At 42.6% G+C, this 19,209-nt stretch overlaps 1 protein-coding gene across 1 annotated transcript in view; it reads left to right on the forward strand.

Annotated features, from left to right (window-relative positions):
- Window positions 1-19,209, forward strand: part of tmtc2a (transmembrane O-mannosyltransferase targeting cadherins 2a) — a 77,755-nt gene that overhangs the window by 24,397 nt on the left and 34,149 nt on the right. Inside the window, exon 2 of the mRNA XM_008292827.1 lies at window positions 11,968-12,572. Coding sequence (XP_008291049.1) covers window positions 11,968-12,572 — 605 coding nt within the window. The remainder of the gene's footprint in view (window positions 1-11,967; window positions 12,573-19,209) is intronic.

Below are 19,209 nucleotides of genomic sequence, written 5' to 3' on the forward strand. Positions count from 1 at the left end.
GAGCTCCATCCTGCGTCTCAGGTGTACTTTGAGTGGGGAATATTTAAAAACAGATGGAAATCTTGCCAGTTTTTTTCTCTCTTTCTTCATGCCAGCCATGTGAAACGCCGTCCAATAGCGGTTTATCGCTCTTCACACATTTCAAATGATGGAAAGAAACAAATAATTGCAGCTCAGCTCGGTGTAAAAAAATGAAATAAATAAAAAGCCAAATTAATGCCACATTTCGTCTCTCACACGTAAAGAAAAAGGAAGAGTCTCTGCAAAGCTCAGCATAAATCTTTCACATCCACGCCACTGGCAGCGCGACAGGCTTTTACGAACGCTATCGGGACGTTTATGCTTTTTCCCTCTCCTCCCACATTCGTGCCACTCCGGCGTGGGACAGAGTGTGGGAAAGCAGCGGTGCCACTTGCGGTCGGGGAGTTATTGTTCTGCCAGTGGTGCCGATGACGTGTGATGTTTGAACACACCCGTAATGCTCGCTTCCTGACCTCTCAGCCCCACAGATACACAAACTAAACAGATATACAGGGTCGATTAACACTAGTGATTAATGTGTGCATTGTCTGCGTTGGCACCAGCGAGGAGAAGAAACACTGTCTGGATAAGAAAAGTATGTTTGTCAAGGTAGAAGGACTAATGATCCTGAAATCATAAAGCCTGTTAGGGTGTCCTCCTCCCCCCCTCCCTCGACGTCCCACGTTTTCATTTTCATCACCCTCTCCTCATTAGCTGCCATCAGGCTGCTGCACACTGGACGCGTTATAGCAGCTAATAATCAGCCAGTGGATGAATCACTCAGGTCCTGATTATTAACCCTCTGAACCCCACACATTTTTAGTCACTGTGGGCTCATTTTTCACCACATTATAAAATCCTACGCCTCTACGGGAACAGCACAACCATGGCAAGACTCAACTCAAAAATGGCTTTAATCCATTATAACACAGTATCAGTGTCGTAAATTATTAAAAGGAAAAAACAGAAGTTCAGTTTCTTTCATTATTTGTTTTTAAAAAAATCTAAAAAAAACTGGAATCAACACTTTTATAAGTCCCCCTAAGTGTTGCCAATATTGAAAAAAAAGATGACTCTACATTTAATAGATGTTTCATTACGAACTCATTTTTATTGGTTTTCATACTAGTCTCCTTCTGCTTTGTGTAAACACTGCTTGCAGTTCAACCTAAACACCCTTTTTTGGTCACATGACTTTAAGTCGCATTTAAGTCAGAAATTCTTCATTTATCCCAGGAGGGAAATTCTTTTTTTTGTTACATTTCCCGCCCAAGAATAAAGATCGAAGTATCATAAGAGTAAAATAAAGAATAGAAAGATACATAAAAGGTAATAGAGAAATAAATATGAAAGTACAAAAAGTGTCAACCTCTTAAAAAACAAACATATTTGCACATGTATAGAGTCAAGGTGAAGATTGTATAAGTCAATGAAGTCTTCATGTTTGCGTCGAGAAGGAAAGACTTTTTGGTTTTTACACTGTCTGGTCAGTCCAAGTACGACGGAGTATTAGGGCCACATTAAGAAAAATATTTTTCCACAGACTTCGAGAATAAAGTCTTGATTTTACAAGTTTAAAGTCAGAATTTTATGAGAATAGAGATGAAACTGATGCTGAAGTACAACTTCACGAAATGCTCCCCAGCCCTCGTTTTAACAACTTTCCTCTTCTGAAACAACCAGTTTAAATGTTACGGCTTTATTCTCGTAATATTACAACTTTATTCTTGAAATCTGTGGAAAAATATTTTTCTTAATGTGGCCCTAGTACTCTGTCGTAGTACAAGAGAAATATTCTTAGTGTTTTGTTTTTTTAATGAGACCTGTGGAACAAAGCGTCAAATATCAAATCAAATATCACAGTTTTAACCAATGCTTTAGTTTTTCGACAGATCAACGCGTCACAGATGAGTAGTTAAAGAATTGGATGATTTTTTTCTTATTTTACAGTTTTAATCGTGTGACTCTGGCAGTTTTTTAAAAGATAACGTGCCTTTCACAGCTAGCAGTGGAGGTCCAGAGGGTTAATAAAAGACCAAACCATATCACCTTTTCCACATGTTTAGTACCTCATGTGCTGCACACACTCTCCGCCTCAGCGACCACTGAGCTGAAATTGATTGGATTTCTACCCTTTACCAGTTGTGGCGTTAGCTGGGAACAAAGCCCTGAATGTTGTTCACCCGCCAACTGCCACAGCACATGGGATTAGGACACTATATTACATGGATTACATACAGTGTACTGCACATGTAGAATGACATGAGCATGGAGGCCTGAGCGACCACAACACACAACCATTAATCAGATTACTGGCCAACCTCCGACCTCCGTGCGGGTCTCAGAAACCCAGCGTGCTCCATGATCGCTTTCTAATCCTGTTAGCTTTGGATTAGCACAGAGGTGATCTGGTCCCTGACACCCACCCACACATACTCTTCCTCTGATACACTGACCCACATCCCATCGCATGTACGACGGAATCTCAATGAAGACGGAATCAATAACTGGAAGCAGTCTTCTTCGAGTGAACCATTTAGATAGAAAAACGTGTCTAAATCAGTTTATTGTACTGATTGACAATAAGTTGTTGTATTAGTTGTTTTTTTGCTTGAGCACAAATGTCGCCAGAAGCATAATTATTAGTTTTGGACAGAGATAAACTAGGTAGTACTGACAGTAAAGCCTAAAGTGAGTGGTCTTACTCGTTGGGGATTCTTTATGAAGGCCTTTAACTGTGCCGGTTTGGTTTTTCTCAGTTGACACTTGCAAGAAAAACATGATTTTTGATGGACAGTTTAAAACAATAGATGTTAAATACCCTGAGGTACATGTTCACCATCTACCGGTTTAGGACTGTAGGGGCTGATTGTTGCCTGCGTCAACGTTTTGACAGTATCAGCTACTTGGAATCAGATGATCATAATTTAACTGTTGCTATGACCGCCGCCTACAGCTCCAACCAAACAACTGAGGTAATGACAACAGCTGTTGTGCTTTGAAACCTCTGAACCCGAAGCCGTCTCTGCTTGTTATTTTGTCACATTTTTACTCACTGTGAGCTCCATGGAAGCAGCACAACCAGGACTAGAAGTACAGAGAACTCCCTCTCTGTGCAGTTTAGTGTCATAAATCATGAAGACAAAAAGAGAGTTTGTGATTATTTATTTTACAAATACAGAATAAAAACAGGAATCGACATGTACAACTTTTTTTTTTTTACGTGATTGCAGGTGTTGCTGATACTGGAAAAAAAATATGTGACTCTACATAATCTAGAAACTGAACTACCTACATGTAATCTTAGCTTCCATACGTTTCTCTTATCTGCTGCTGTCTGTGTAAACGCAGCCTGCAGTTCAGCCCAGTATAGAAAAACCACAGAAGTCACTGATGGTTATAGGGATGCACAGAGGAGAGCACAAGTTTTATCTTTTACAGAATGTACTTAGAACAAACTGTTCATTTGGGGAATTTTTGAAAAATGAGACGCGTAGAAGGATGTAATTTTAATGAAATATTACAGTTTTTAAGACTAGATGTGGTGACGTTTTCTGACAATAGCAGCTCACAGATCAGTATTTTAAGCCTTGTTGGAGAACTGAGGGTTTCTTGCTATGATAAATGGTGTAATTTTGGCAGTTTCTTTAAAAATAACCTGACTTTTAAACCTGCTGATGGGTTTTTGGGTTCAGAACAACAGAAAACGATATGAACAAAATGAACAAGGCAGATGGATATTTGGATTTAAAGCAAGATTATGATGTTTTTGCTACGCAGCACCAACGATATCTCCTGAGCACTAAATGTTGTTGGTCTTCAAAGCTGCTGCTCCAACACCTATCAATCGTTACAACCAGTCAACCACCAACACAGCAGCACTTATTACCAGTTCCAGTGTGCAAGTTTGCTGCTATCGCCTCTAGATTTCTTGTGGCTGAAACCTTTGTTGATGACTTTGCCGACGCAGTCAAACATCGAGCAAGCGCAAAAACGTAAGACACAGCTCAACAACTATAATCCAGTCCGAGATTTACTCTTATCCAGCCTCCTGCTTGGTCACTTGTGCTTTTTTTCTCTTCTTATCTTCCGCTAACACCCTCCATATCACACATGACTCATAGTCGGTGGCGTTCGACTGTAAAGCTTTATGCGCTTCTTGTTTCAGACAATGTGACGGGCAGTAAACGTGCTAGATGTGTAAGAGAACAAGCTTTATTTCTTTTTTTTTTAATACTTATTTATTGAAGTTAAGCGTAACACTAGAGAAGAGAGGGTGACATGGAACAAAAGGCGTCTGCAGATGATGAACCCATCAGGATATCCTCTAACTCTGTGTTTGGAAAAGTCCTCCGTGACTTTTGTTGATTTCTCTATAACTTTGTAATGAAGCTGGCGCAGAAGAAAAGCGTGATAATTCATGCAGATTTTACTTTCTCATAAAGGTGGCAGCTCTGTAATCACAGTCTCCACCTGCACACATTTACTGCTGTGCTTCTGTAATATGGATTTGTTTTGTCCCTTCACTATGGAGAGTTTTCTTTTTTTTTTTCTTCTTCTCCTCGTGGAGTTTTAATCATCCTCCACAAAGCCGGCAACATCAGTGGCGTGTTTACTTCAGCAGTACGCCAGCCCAAGATTAGCATTGTGTGAATAGGCCTGTCTGCTGCAGCTCTCTGCCTGCGTGGTTAATTAGAACTCGGATTGCTCAGTAAGGAGATGGAAATTTAATAGATCTTGGCCAGACAAGGGGGCATTATAAAAGGCTCGTCGGTGAAGCAGACGAGTGGATCAGATGAGGTTCCTGAGGCAGACAGTGAAGATAAAAAAAAGGAGCAGAAAGGAAGACATGAGATGGACGGAAAAGAAAAAAGTGATAACTTAATAATGAAAAAAGCAGAAACCAAGATAAAAGAATGAAGGGAGACGGAGAAAGTGGGTGAACACAGATGGATGAGAAGGAAAATGATGTGAGGATACCCATTAAACAATGTCCAGGCCAGAGTCCGTTAACAGTCCTGCTTTATGATGATCGGCTAATCCATCTCATTACTGCCATCGGGGAGAAGGAGGAGGATGCTCTATGATACACAGGACTGTAATTCAGCCTGTTATGATTACGTTAAGTGATGGCAGTTTATACTGAAGATGTTTATTATGGGCCGACCAGTGACATGCCACAGGCAGACAGGCTGGACCAGAGCCCAGATATTTAACCCTCTGAACTCCAAAACCTGCTAGCAGGTTGGAAAGGCCTGTTATCTTTAAAAAACTAAAAATAAAAAATGGCCGTAATGATACCATTTATCAGAGCTACAGGCTGTAAAAACAACTTAGCCAAATCCAAGCCTCAAAGTTGGATGGTTCATCAAATAAAAATTTGCCAAAAATAGACTCTTCGCTCAAACCAAATTCTGTAAAAAACAAAATAATTCTTCACTCCTCAGAGCAACTGTGAACCCATGAGTGACTCGTCTGTGACAAACGGTCACATGACAAAAATTCTGGAAATTTTCACCTTAACTAGGCTGAACTGCAGGCTGTGCTTACAAAGAGCAGATAGAAGACACGTATGAAAACAAGTTATAAACTTAAAGACATTTTAACATTTTTTTTCCACTAATGGTAACACCAGTGAGCACTTTTTAAAGTTTCTGAACATGTGGATTCCTGTTTTTTCTTTTTCTTTTTTTTTTCCAACATTTGCGAAATAAAAAGTTCAACTTTCATTTTTCTTGTTTTTGTGATTTATGTCATTCTACCGTTGATATTCTGCACAGAAGAGTTCTCTCTACTTCTAATCATGGTTGTGCTGTCTCCATAGAGGTGCAGGACTTCATATTGCAGTAAAAAATGAGCCCACAGCGAGCAAAAACAGAAACTATTTGGTGTTCAGAGGGTTAAAATAGACTCAAGTGCACTGTTTTGCAATGCAGTTAATATCGTCGTCCTTTTTAATGGAGGTCGCAGAAACATTGAAACTAATTGTAGGTTCATTCTGTCAGACCACAGTGGGGGAGACAGTTCTGTTGTGTAGTTCAGTGCGCGTTTGTGGCCAAACTTGTCATCTGAAATCTGTTAGCTGAGCTTTACAAGGATGCAATTAAGGAAACTATTTTTATTCTTTTTTTTTTTTTTTACAGGATGCAGTTTGGTGATTCAGGCTTTTAGCTGAGTTAAGATCTCATCATGCACAAGCAACACACACTCACTTACATATGCTGTGATTCCATGCAAATATTTATCAGGAAAAAATTGCATGCTACCTTGCTGTAGTGTGTTTAGGAACGTTCTGAAAGACACTAAACACAGATTATTTAAAGGGCTGCAAGACCTTGTGATTGTGTATGATGTGTTGCAGGTGCTAGCAAGTTGAAATACCAAAATAAACATATTTTTTGCTGTTTATATTGTATAGAAATAGTTATTTTAGAGCTCATACATGCAGCATAAAATGTGTGTTTCTATGGGAAGTAGGTGTGCTGAATAGAACCTTTACTGAGACAAGTCAAGGTGATTTTGTTCTGCTTTTGTATCCTAGATGTACCTGCTGCTGCTAACAATTTATACAGAACAAATATTCTTATAAGTCTGAGTCAATGACAATCAAGAAAGTTTGGAAAGAGTTTAACAAATTACCAATCCAGCTAGTTTGTTTTATTCGACTTAGTGGATGTAGTTTGGTCAGATTTGAAAGACAACACCTGTAATCTGGTTGTAAATTTGCTTAAATCTGCTTTTAAATAATCTTTTTCCAACTGAGATCAAACCAGAGAGTAAAGTGCACACAGAAAAAAAAAGTTGTACTCATCAGGAACACAAACACAGATTGATGTGAAACGCTGCTCAGGCAGGAACTGGTGCATTTATGTTGGATCCCGTCGCTCAGAGAAAAGTTTCCTGAGCCTTTAATGTTAGGAAGCAAAGAGGCAGAAGAGGAACTATCCATTTTATGCGCCTGCTGCTGATGAGCTGATTAACACTGATTGTTAGTGGCAGGTTGAAAAGACTCAATCCTCAAGCTGGAGAATGCAAAACCAGGAACATGGGAGTAGAGGAAAAAACAGTAGGATGGTGTCGAGTGTTTTCCTGCTTATAATAAAAGCACTTTGCAAGCTGGTACAATATCTGCAGGTTTGTTGTGTTTAGATGTATTTGTGTCAAATATTCTTTCAATCTGAGGCTTTTTCTCCATTTTACATCATCGTAAAAATGAACAAGAGGCAATTTGAATATGCTACTTTGGGATTTAAGAAGTTGCGCCTGGAGATTTCCCAGACTAAATCATTACTGGAAAAAATGACAGCCTATCTGTTGTGTTTTTTTTGCATTCAGTGTAAGAATAAAATGCCTGCCGTCCCTAAAGAAAAGAAAAAAAAGGCCCAGTGTGCGTCTGTAGGCACATGAAAAAAGCAAATCACTGGTGGTGAGATCACCGCTCGGGAGGCGGTGGAGTGCTCCATTTGCATATTGAAAAGACACATACCCAAACACTGAAAGACAGCCAATTTTCTTTCCGTTAAAAGCAGCGGACAGGTGAAAGAAGACCTCACCCCGTCACAAATGGACCTCCAGGAAAAGGAAAAAAAAAAAGAAAAATCCCCGCCCTATAATGTTTCTTTTCAGAGACGATGGAAATCCCTCAGATTTTACCCCCCACCAAAAAGAAAAAAAAAAAAAAACTCAAACTGAAAACCGGTCCTGTACTTTGCGGATCTTGAATAGAGTGCCCTGCTGCCTGCCTGCCCCACATACGGTGGCTGAATACAAAAGACCCCCTTCTGTAAGAGCCACCGCGACGGGAGGCCACTCTATCTGCACTGCCGCAGCGACGGGCCTCAATGAAGCCATCAGCGCCCGCTCGGTTCCTCACACATGTGCACACGCTTGCAGGAAGAAAAAAAAAAAACACAAACACGGACACGTTGCATGTAGCCATTTACTCCTTGGTGCACACCGACCCGTTCCTCGAACCCCCTCATGGATAATGCATTCTTTTCATCCTCCCGGTTACTGGGCAGGAGGCAGCGAGGGAGATGGGGTGGATGGCGCCGATTTGAATATTTAAATTATTTATCACCGCTGAGGATTGAGACCTGGGACATGCAAAAGGGACGCGAGGGAGGGCGAAGTAAGTCATGTTTGGGTTTGATAGCGAGCTGACTGGATGCCTCGGAGGGGGGGAGGTGCGGGAACGTGACCACGTTGGCAGATTTTGACGGACTGCTTCTGTAATGAGACTTTTAGGTGATTTTTTTTTTTTTTTCAGGGGGAATAAATCATCGAGCTGTTAGACTGTCTACCCAGCATTAATAAAACTTTCAGTGTTGATAATCTTTCCATTTCATTCTGTTTATTGTTCTTGTATCCGCGAGTCCTCTGCGCCGTAGCGCGACTGTAAAAGATCATTTGTAAGTAATGGCTCACCGTGGAGCTACAGTAAGAAAAGGAAGTGTGCACTCAGTGATGTAATGCAGTCCCTCTCTGGCCTACTGTAACCGAGAGCCTGAGAAACACACACTTGCAGAACAATCCTGGGAAACGCAGGAATTTACTACTCACGCGATGACAAGGGCTTTAGGGCCTGCAGGAAAAAAACATTTAAATTAATTCTTGGAGCGGTTGTTGCTTTCACACCGGACCTGCGGGCTAATGTGCAATTTTCTACCATTGGATTTTTTCCTGCTTTTAACCGTCTTTCATCTTGTCTGCTTTCCCCAACTTGCAGCTCCATCTCCCTCTCCCTCTCTCCCTTCCTTCTCTTTATGCTCCCAGCTCTTAGTTACAGTCTCCAGACAAAGGAAGTCCCCAACTGGCCCCCTTTTTGCTGTCCTTTTCCCTCTCTGCTGCGCCGTGCACAAACACAGAAACGTTGCTCGTGATAATCAAACCCTGAAAGAGGGAGAGAGAGAGAGAGAGAGAGGGGCTGTCACTGGGTGTGATCGAATCCTGGAAACCCCAAAAGTTCAGGTTTCATGTTGCAGTATGCAAATAAAACATGTAATTAAAAAAGCAGCGTGTTGTCCTCTGAGGATTGGACAAGCTGTTAGGACTCATTGTCTTCTCCTTCTCTCAGCTGCTTTTAATTGGCAGTCGGCACGCAGATCAGTAGCTTTCTTTTCATTCTCTGTACGCTATGAATTATACACATTATTTCCTCTTATGGTCCGTTCCTACAGCGTGCTGCAGCTTTCTTGCGCTGTAGCGTGATCTATAGTGAGATTCCCCTTTGTTTGCACCTTGTAGGTGCTCATTAAGCTGCATTATCAAGAGCGTGCACAGCCCTTAGTGATGCTTGACATTGCATCAAATTACTGTCTCTCTGTCTGACTGTGCAGCCTATTAAAGTTTATTAAGCCTTCTTTATTTAGTTTGTTGGAATAAGTTTGCACTTGTAGCACAACAAGCTTCGTTAATCTACAGAGATGCTGTGAGCTCTGCCGTAGGTCTAATCCTCCCATTCTGCTCGGTCTCTCTGATGCAGGAAAGCACGTAAGACTGCAGGCACCTTTTTACCATAATGCATTTGATATTCCTCGTAGCTCTCCATTATAAAAAGTGTTCCTCTCGACTGAAGGAGGCGGCTCGCGAAAGGTCCAATTTGTGCAGAAGAAGAGTCAAATGATGCGTCAAATGCGCCGTTTTATGGGAGCCTGATGTAGTAAAACCTGGTTAACAAAAAAGTTGATGGCCGCTGTCGTTGTTTTAGGTGTTGTTGTGCCGGCTCACAAAGAAAAAGCCTCACGATGTCAAAGCCGCTTCACCTCTCGGAGCAATAAATCTGAATCGAAGGTTTGCAGCGCGAATGTGGCCGCATGCTGCTTTCCCCCCCCAAAAAAGAGGCTTAGTGACACAATACTTCCACTCCTTTTGTCCCACGATGTCAGATAATGTCGAGCAGTGACACCTGTCTGCCAGCATTTTGTGGGAGATTGAAAAAAAAAAAAAAACGAGGCGAATCTTAATTTTGCACGTACATTTTTTGAATGCTACATTAATTTTAAATGATTAGAGTGACGTGGACCTTCAAGGCGATTCGATCAAGCCTGCGTCTGCTTGTCAGGTTCCATTGGCTACAGCTGAGAGGAGCTTTTTTGAAGCCCTGGGTTTCATTCAGCTGCTCAGTGGCATACTTTTCCAGGCATTTTGATCCCTTACTATAGAAAAAGTAGATTTGCGAGTGATTTCAAGCACTCAGTTTGTTCGAACAAGTTTAAAGAAAACACATGCTCTGTTCACTATCAGAAAAAAGAACTCAAAGTTGAACATATTAACAATGTGTGGGAAACACTGCAGACAGCGTTTCCCTCCTACGACCGCCTCCCTTTTGCTTTGTTTTCAGTTTTCTGCCACTTCCAGCAGGCTGTCTCACGTCAGGAAAATGAAACTTGATGATATTTTTATTATTGACACCCCTTGCGTGATATGCGCCGGCTTTATCTTTGATCAAAAACCGCCTTCCTCGAACGAAAACAACAGCGTTTTGTGGGGGAATTCTCCCACACTGCTCGGAGACGTTCCAGTGACCATCCCATCCCATTCATCACTCTAAAATCCCCGCGGTGAGCCTCATTTGTTGCAGTCTGTGAGTGTACACGAACGGAGCTCGTGTCCCCCGGTAATGAGCCGCTAATTATGAGAGTCGGCAGCAGCCTCAGTGGGTGTGAAACCACCTGTCCGTGTGTCCGTGTGTGTGTGTGTGTGTTGGTACCTGTGACATATGTACATGCTGTGTGTGTGGAAGGGAAGCAACAGTGCGCTGACGTCTGGGTGTTTAATCAAAGACTCTGTGGCCTGTTTAGGACATTTGGTGTCCTTGTTTCATTAAATTTCACTTAGCAGTGGATCATCAGCGAGATGGAAAATGTATTATTCCACATTATATATAGACACAATGCTCATGGATGCGTTTTTAAACTGTCCTACTGAAAAGGGTTGCATGTAATTCACTTATATTAAAATTGTGGTGGAAACTCAGAAGTTGCTCAGAGACATTATCAAGGGCTCACACTTACTGAGAAAAGAACAGTACGCTTTTATATTATTGACAAAGTCTAACTTCTGCTTTCAGGCTCCTCCCATCCAGGTTCTTTCAACCAATTAGAGTCCTCCATCTATGATAGTTGATGGTTTGGGCTGTCCAATAGTTTAAGTATCTACTCGTATTTGTGTTTTGCAATCTGACAATATTGAGCTTAAAGCTGCTAGAATCTATTTTTTTATATTGACAGGATGGCTACATGGATATGGAAGGTGTACACAGTGGTGTATAGAACAAAATACAAAACTACAGGGTCCTCAGTAGAGGGATGTAGTTGCCTCTGCTTGCCATGATTGTACTGAGCCCCAGTAAACCATTATTCTGTCCAACTTACCACAAAATAGGGGTTGTCTTCCACTCATCATGGTTGACTGGGTAGTCCAAGGTGAAATGGGCACTATCCACCTATACATTACATGTTATTTAAAATATAATAGCGATATCAACATTTTTGACCTTGATATATCACCCAGTGTTAAACGTTCCATCCCCAGTGGGAAACTTATATATGGCTTCTGAAACAACGTGTCTATCTTGAAGTATCATCCAAGGTCAAATGCAACATCGCCAACAGAAAGCCCCAACATGGTCGCTTACCTGCACCAAATGTCATAAATCTACCGTCCACCTCTTTGAAGGTATACGCCATGTTGGAAAAAGTGACCTTTGACCTTGAGCTTTTTTTGCACCAATTGACCCCAACATCTAATCATTCCTGGGGAGGCCATTCCTAGCTCACCTGTACAATATCAACCTGTTAGACCTCAGCACTCGAGTTAGAGACTGTTCACAGACAAATACGTTTTATAGTTGTCCTCTGGTCAGGGTCAGCTATAATAATACCATCAAGAACACTTGTTTTCTGATGAACTTTGTGGCTTACAATACTTCTTTTGTCCTTCCAGCCGAGCCATCAAGACCAACCAGGACCTCCTCCCTGAGACTCCGTGGACCAACATCCTGTACGACGACTTCTGGGGCACCCTGCTCACCCACAGCGGCAGCCACAAGTCCTTCCGTCCACTCTGCACCCTCTCCTTCCGCCTCAACTACACCCTGCACGCCCTGCGGCCCTGGGGCTACCACCTGCTCAACGTGCTGCTGCACGGCCTGGTCACCGCCCTGGTCACCGCCTTCAGCCGCCCGCTGCTGGGAGGGGGATTGTGGAGCCTGTTGGCGGGCCTCCTTTTTGCTTCCCATCCGGTGCACACTGAAGCAGTGGCCGGCGTGGTGGGGAGGGCGGACGTCGGGGCTGCTTTGTTTTTCTTGCTGTCTCTCCTCTGCTACGTGAGACACTGCGGGCTCCGTAGGGACTCATACTTCCAGGTCAGGAGGTGCGGCGGTGACGGTGATGGCGGCTCGGTCACCAGGTGCTGGGCCTGGATGCTGGGCAGCCTGTGGTGCGCGGCGGCCAGCATGCTGTGGAAGGAGCAGGGCGTGACGGTGCTGGCCGTTTCGGCCGTGTACGACCTCTTCGTGTTCCAGAGACTCCGGTTTCGCCAGGCGCTGCTGCTCCTGTTGGGGAAGGTAAATGAATGCAAGCCGCCGGGGCCTGTGTGTGCGGCTCTTGTCTTGGCATCTCTGCATATCCACTTTCCTCTTCCTTCCCTCAGAGGCAAACCTCAGCCAGCCAGCTGTTAATGGTTCCTGTACGGTGGATTAAGTTTGTGTGTGTACTTAGCCCGCTTTTGTTTGTGTGTAAAGTGTGTGTTTGCTTTGCATTAGCAGCGTAATTAGGAAAGCTGTTTGTTTGTGCAGACTCCACAGTCGGTGCATGAACAATAAACCTTTTCTCATTTGATTCCGCTAAACAGGAAGAAAATGTATGTGGAAGGGGAAATTTTCCACTTCCTCGCAATGCTGCCACCAACTTCAATTTGCTGCAGTAAATAGATACACATTCATGCAAGGAAATCTAAATTGGGATCTCAGCCTCATTACATGTGCATTCAGGGAAGCGGAGGTTGGGCAGGAAAAGCTATTTTGGGGGTGAGTTGTTTTCTCATTTTAAAGGTGGCAAAAGGTATGTGCAGAGGAACAATAACACATTCTAATCAGGTGTGTCATGTGGTTCACTTGTCAAGTGCGCGGTTCAAACGTACATGCTTCCCACGCAGGGACGCTCCGGGGGACTCCATTTTCACCTTCCAAACTAAAAGTTGCTTGACGAGGACGACCTTGACGCAGTGACTCATCTGATTATGAGAAACGGGCTTTGACTGGAAAGGCTCCTCGCTCAGGCACTCCACATTTGATTAGAGAAACTGCTCCTCAGCCAACATGATGGCCCTCGTAAAATGCATAACTAGCGTAATAAAAAGTCCCCTTGGGTTTACTGAGCAAGGACAGTCTGGCTCTGAGTGCGTGAGGCTCTTTTTATAGCGGCTTCTACTTGTGGAAACATCTATAAATACCTCTGTTTGTCGTGTCACCTTGTACGGCGTTTCACAAACTTTCTGTTGTGTTTGAAATCACAGCACATGATAAACTCGAGCGTCTTCTTTACGGCATTCAAATGAAAACACCTGAAAGCGCAAGAGGCTTTACCGTACCTGTGGGGCAGCTTCTCCAGTAGTTGTTTCTGGCAGAATGATAATCCACAACTGTTATTAAAGGGGCTTGCAGTGAGTGGCCCGGAGAGATCAGAAAGGGGAGCAAGAGGGAGTTACAGTATGTTTTCTCTTCTTCTCTGTGCTTGGCAGAAGTGAGTGGAGTGTGTATGCTTTCCAAACCGTTGGACCTTAGCAGATACAAAACAACAGCTGTCTTTCAAATCGTACTCAATCATGTAGGGAAGTATGTTGGAGCAGCTCCGCAGCAGGTAGAAAGGTGTCACTCATTTGCAGATGATGGAGGAGACATGTCTAACTGTAAATGTAAACCAGAGAGAAGGAAGAAATATATGATTCTGCACATTGTGAAGGGGTTTAACTTCTTAATTCCCCCCGAGTAAGGTTTGAGAAATGGTTTTACATACTGTCTGAGAATATTCATACATTTTACCATACCGTCTTCACAACCTGATCAATATTTTGTTTGATCATTGGCAATACTCACATTGCAGGAAGTGTGACGTGCAGGCAAATTAACTTAAAGACATCATGCTATGACAGTTTCTGCTGCTTGATTCAAAAAGTTCTCATTGTCTTTGACTAATCAACAGGAGAAGTCTGTCTGGTATGATATAGCTTACTGATTTCTGAGTTCTTGGACAGAGTTTTTAAAAATGAGACACTGAATTGCCTCTTATCAGTCTTTATAAAGCTACTTTTGCTAACACACCTTTCGGAGTTGCTTCACTGCAGTAACTAAGTGGAGACTAGAAGCTTCTCTGTGCAGACACCCAGCTATCTTCTATCTTAACCGACATGTTAGGCTTTTAGGGAACATGTGTAAATTGTAGCGTCTGTCGATCAGCAGATATTCAGCCTGACAAGTGTTTCATCTCTCATGTAGGAGATGCCTTGAATTCAGATGAAGAAGAACCGTATTTTAAGTCTCATTTTGATGCTGATTTGTACATTAGCAGGAAGGTAACACAACATTTATTATGTTAACGTGAAATAAAAATGTCTTTAAAATCAATGAATGATTGGGATAAATGGACCACTTGCGAGCTCAGTATTGATCTAATTGTGATTATTGTTTTGGCTATAATCAGTTAGTTGTATGGGAACATCTCAGCTGCAGAAAGAATGATGTTGACCAAAAACAGGCACTCTGACGGCACCGTCTTCCCAACGTGTCTCATTCGTTTAACCGGCGACGCCAGCAAACCCAGATCTGATCGCCACCCAAAGCAAAGAACTACTATTTGTGCCTTAACCAGTGTTAAACGATATAAAAAGGCTTTAAACAGTTCACATTTAAAAAAAATACAAAATTCTACGCAGATGTGCTCCCCTGCAAAATCACCACAATAATTCCAGAATGATTAATTCTTTCTAAATAAATGTATTTAAGTCATCTGGTGAAAATTCTTTCATTTTGTCATATTGTTATATGATCACAGAAAAGTAAAATATCACCATGTACATTTTTTTTTTACAATATGGTGCAGCCCTATGCACACCATCAAAAGTTTTTAGTTCATAAAATTAATGTGGCCCCCAAAGAATCCAGTATTGGATATTAGCTATGTCAAGTTTGACCTTTTAATTGTCTACATACGATACTGTGTATTTCAGCCAAATGATAAGTTGCTCTAAGTGTGTTATGAAAACTAAGTTTATGTTTGTTGAGTGACTCACCTTTCTCAAGAAAAAAAAAAAAAAAACATTTAGAGAGAAAATTCTGAAGTTTAAAGTTGGTGTTTATTGGGATTGTACTGTATTATCAGGTGTTCCAGTTTTCTGTCTCCTCCTGTATAAACAAAAAGTAGAGACACAGCCCTAGAAATGAAAACACAGCTTGAGAGACATTGAGCGCTACAACTCGTTCCAGTCTGTTGCATTACAGTCTGACAGATTTCATCACCCTCAGAGCTTGTGAAAGGCCATTATGAAAAGTCACATTTTCTCGTGTATTTATCACACGATGGAGCGGGGATATCATCAGCAGCCTCCACCTCTCTGCCCAGACACAATAGGCCTGGCCAGCATCCCTGTGCCAGGCCTCTCTGGTCCTGGTGCCAGCCTTCCCTCCCCTCCCAGCGCCTCCCGCCACCGCCGGCACATCTGGCTCGTTTATCACTCTGGCAATGCCCTCCTCTGCTGCCCCAGTCACGGTTATCTTGGCAGGGAGCTCGTTACGAGCTGGGCCCAGCCGTGGGGGCAATCATTTCCTCGATTATGAGCCAGACGTCTCGGGACGCATGGGAAAACAAAAGGGAGAGGGGCATCGAGAGAGGGAACGAGCGAGCGAGAGGGAAACTTTGCTCTCACTTCCTTTCCTTTATCTGTTTTTGCTCGTTTATCACCCACGGTGCCCTAAAAGCACTCTGGGAAAGGAGAAGCTGGCTGCTCCTGTGTCATATTCTACCAATCAGTTGAATGGGATGTCAGGTGGAGAGACTGCAAAGATACGTGGAAGGGAACAATGCGGCACATATTTTTCAATTCAATCAACATTTTTTTTTTTCCCTCCCAAATGAAGCTGAAGAATGAAAAATCCTCGGCATCACCTGGCTGCTGCCTCACAGCAGCCACAAACAATAAGGAAATGCAAATTGGCTCCGGTGCAGCAGAGGGGGCAGATGTGTTTCGACCAGCACTCCATTTCTCATCCTATTAACTCCCTAATCAGATCGAGATGAGATTTCAAATGGGACTAGGTAGGACAGAGCGAGTTAGAAGGTGATAGATGAAGACAAAGGAAGGTGTGGTGATTGCACTGCAGGCTACTGAGAAAACAGATTGAGTGCTATATCCCAGGTTTACAGGAACATAATGTCTTTGTTCTTTCCACTCTTGCTTTGTCATTGGCAAAAACAAACATGTTGATGAATGAGGCTCCGGGTTTTAGATAGGGCCCAGGAAAATAGTTTGGTTTTGTTGGTATAAGGAAAGCCGAAACTGTGAAAACTTTGGCATGCAACATAGATTTCACTGAATGGGGTTTGTTCAGATGTTGGTCTGGGATTTTAAGAATTTACTTGATTGAAAAACACAGATGTCAGTGATTATACCTTTCAGATAAATCCAGAGAGTGAAAAATAGGACTGGATTAGATGGTAGGAGTTTTTCTCACTCTCCTTAATCCTCTACAGTCCACACCTTTTTGAATTCCTGACTGCAACTTCAATGCGTGCACCTGGAGCCCAATGAAAGATGACAGGTAGCGTTTTAGCCGAGGCACACGGACAATAGAGGGATTTGATGGTGTCCTTACCAGTTTGCAGTTCAAGTGTTACGGACTCCTCCTCCTCATTTGTCTCAATGAGCGCTGCAGACACACAGATTAAGTTCAGTGTAACCATCTGACGGTTTGATGAATGTTGTGCCAATTATCCTGTAGCAGAAGCAGTCGGCTGTGAAATGATGGCCTCTGTTACGAGTTCCGCTGCGTGCTCTTTATTTCGCATGCATTCCTGTGGATGTTGCAAAGCCAGAAGCAGTTTTGTTAGTCTCCTGAGGCTTTCCAAGTCAGAACCAGTAAAACTTCCTTACTTCAGCCTGAACACCACCTGTTTAGAAGTAGATGTGCGCTGCTCAGATTTGACTGCCATTCCAAATTGCTTTGCTGTGCGTTTTGCTCTGTCTGGGTTGGGGGGTGAGTTGCTGCCCCGAGGGAAGGAGTTTAAGTATCTTGGGATCTTGTACACCAGTGATTGGAAAATGGAGCGTGAGATGGACAGATTGGTGCAGCGTCAGCAGTAACGCAGGCCGGACTGTCCCGGTGAAGAAGGATCTGAGCATTCCAACCTTCATCTATGGTCATAAGGTCTGGGTCATGACCTAAAGAATGAGATCGCAGATACAAGTGGCCAAAAGGGGTTTCATCTGGAAGGTGGCTGGGCTGAGTTTTAGAAATAGGTTAAGGAGGTCGGACATTCGGAGGGAGCTCGGAGTAGAGCTTTCTTTGCATTGAAAGGTGCCATTTGAGGTTGTTCAGGTGTCTGATTAGGAGGCCTCCTTTAGATGTTTTCAAGGCATGTCCAACTGGGAGGAAACCCCAGGGTAGGCCCAGAACTTGCTGGAAGAACTGCATATCTCATCTGACCTGGGAACACCGAGGGATCCCCAGGAGAAACTAGAAGAGTTTGCTGGGAAGAAGGCCTCAGATAACCAGAACAAGATGGATGGATGGATGGATGGATGGATGGATGATTTGCTTGTTCACAAAATGTTACCCCAAACCATATGTAGGCCTCCTTGTCTAAAATCAACAGACAAGAACTAGACCCTCTTTTGTTGGTCAGTTCTTGTTTCTTGGACCCACAAAAAAGTTTTTTAAAAAAAGTTACCGCAGCTGTCAAGCCCATACCATTACAGTTCCATGACAGAAAGAACAAACAATTTGACAGAGAACTAGATGTCAAACATTGTCTTGCCCATGCTAAGTGGACCAGGACTAATGAAAGAAAGTAGAGGGGATGTGGCAGTCAATCAAGCAAATATGTTTTATTGAGATGTTTTTATTTTTGTTGACTGGGTATAAGTTTAAACTCATCATCAAACATTCATATTAAGGTGCGTAGCTGATTCTCTGTACAGAAATGTGGACAATCTGTACATGATACAAGTAACCCGGGCGAATTTTCGTCATCGAAAAGAAAACCTGAATACAACAAGTCCTCTTTACACTCCATGTGCCTTGGGTACTTCCGACAGCGATCCAGTCTCAGGAATGCCAAGTTTAAAGTGCTTCAAGGCAAGTAGTAAGTCACTTTCTTGCATCGTAGCCAAATGTTGAAAAGGCGCAAATGCAGCCATCCCTTACATACATATGATTTTCATCCTCCCATGCAATTACCTCAGTAAGTGGTCTGTGGAAATAGCACTCACAGCGTGTGTCAGCCGAGTAACATAGCAGCTGAAATTACACCAATATTACCTGTCATGAAAGAAGTGCCAGCAGTTTTAGCACAAATGATCATACAGAGGGTCGACTGTTAGCGCTTATCCCATTGCTGATTGAATAATCTGTATGGGTGAGGTAGCACAGGAGAGGCTGTTCCCTTAAGTCTGAGGAATGTGATTTGTAGGTCAGAGCATCTCTGAGGCAACACAATGCTTTATTTATAATGGGGTGCTGTGACACATTTTACCTTTGTCAACAATTGCACCTCCTGCGATCTGGATAGTTCACTTGCAGCAGTTTTGAATGAATTCTTCAGCTTTACTGTGAATAGAATAAAATGTCCCTCGTATCCATGTGTTTATAAATATTTGCCAACTTGCTAGAGGTTACTGCTAAGCTTTAATTGTTGTAAATTAAGTGCCAGTTCTTCTGGCATTTGTCTCTATAACCAAACAGATGTAGGTGTATTGACAGAACCAAGACAGAGAGCAATCATTGTTATCTAGCCAATGGCGATGGATATACTTTCTTCAAACGATTTAGTGTTATTTTAAAGACTGTCTGTGTTTTATTAAATCACAGATAATAACTAGTAAAACCACAGGAAATAAACAACTTGCTAACTATGAAAAACAGGACAAAAACTGAGTAAGGTTTACATCAAAATCTGTATTTTTATGAGTTTC

The sequence above is a fragment of the Stegastes partitus genome, unplaced genomic scaffold (genome assembly GCF_000690725.1).
Source record: "Stegastes partitus isolate 25-593 unplaced genomic scaffold, Stegastes_partitus-1.0.2 Scaffold836, whole genome shotgun sequence".
Classification (NCBI taxonomy): domain Eukaryota; kingdom Metazoa; phylum Chordata; class Actinopteri; family Pomacentridae; genus Stegastes; species Stegastes partitus.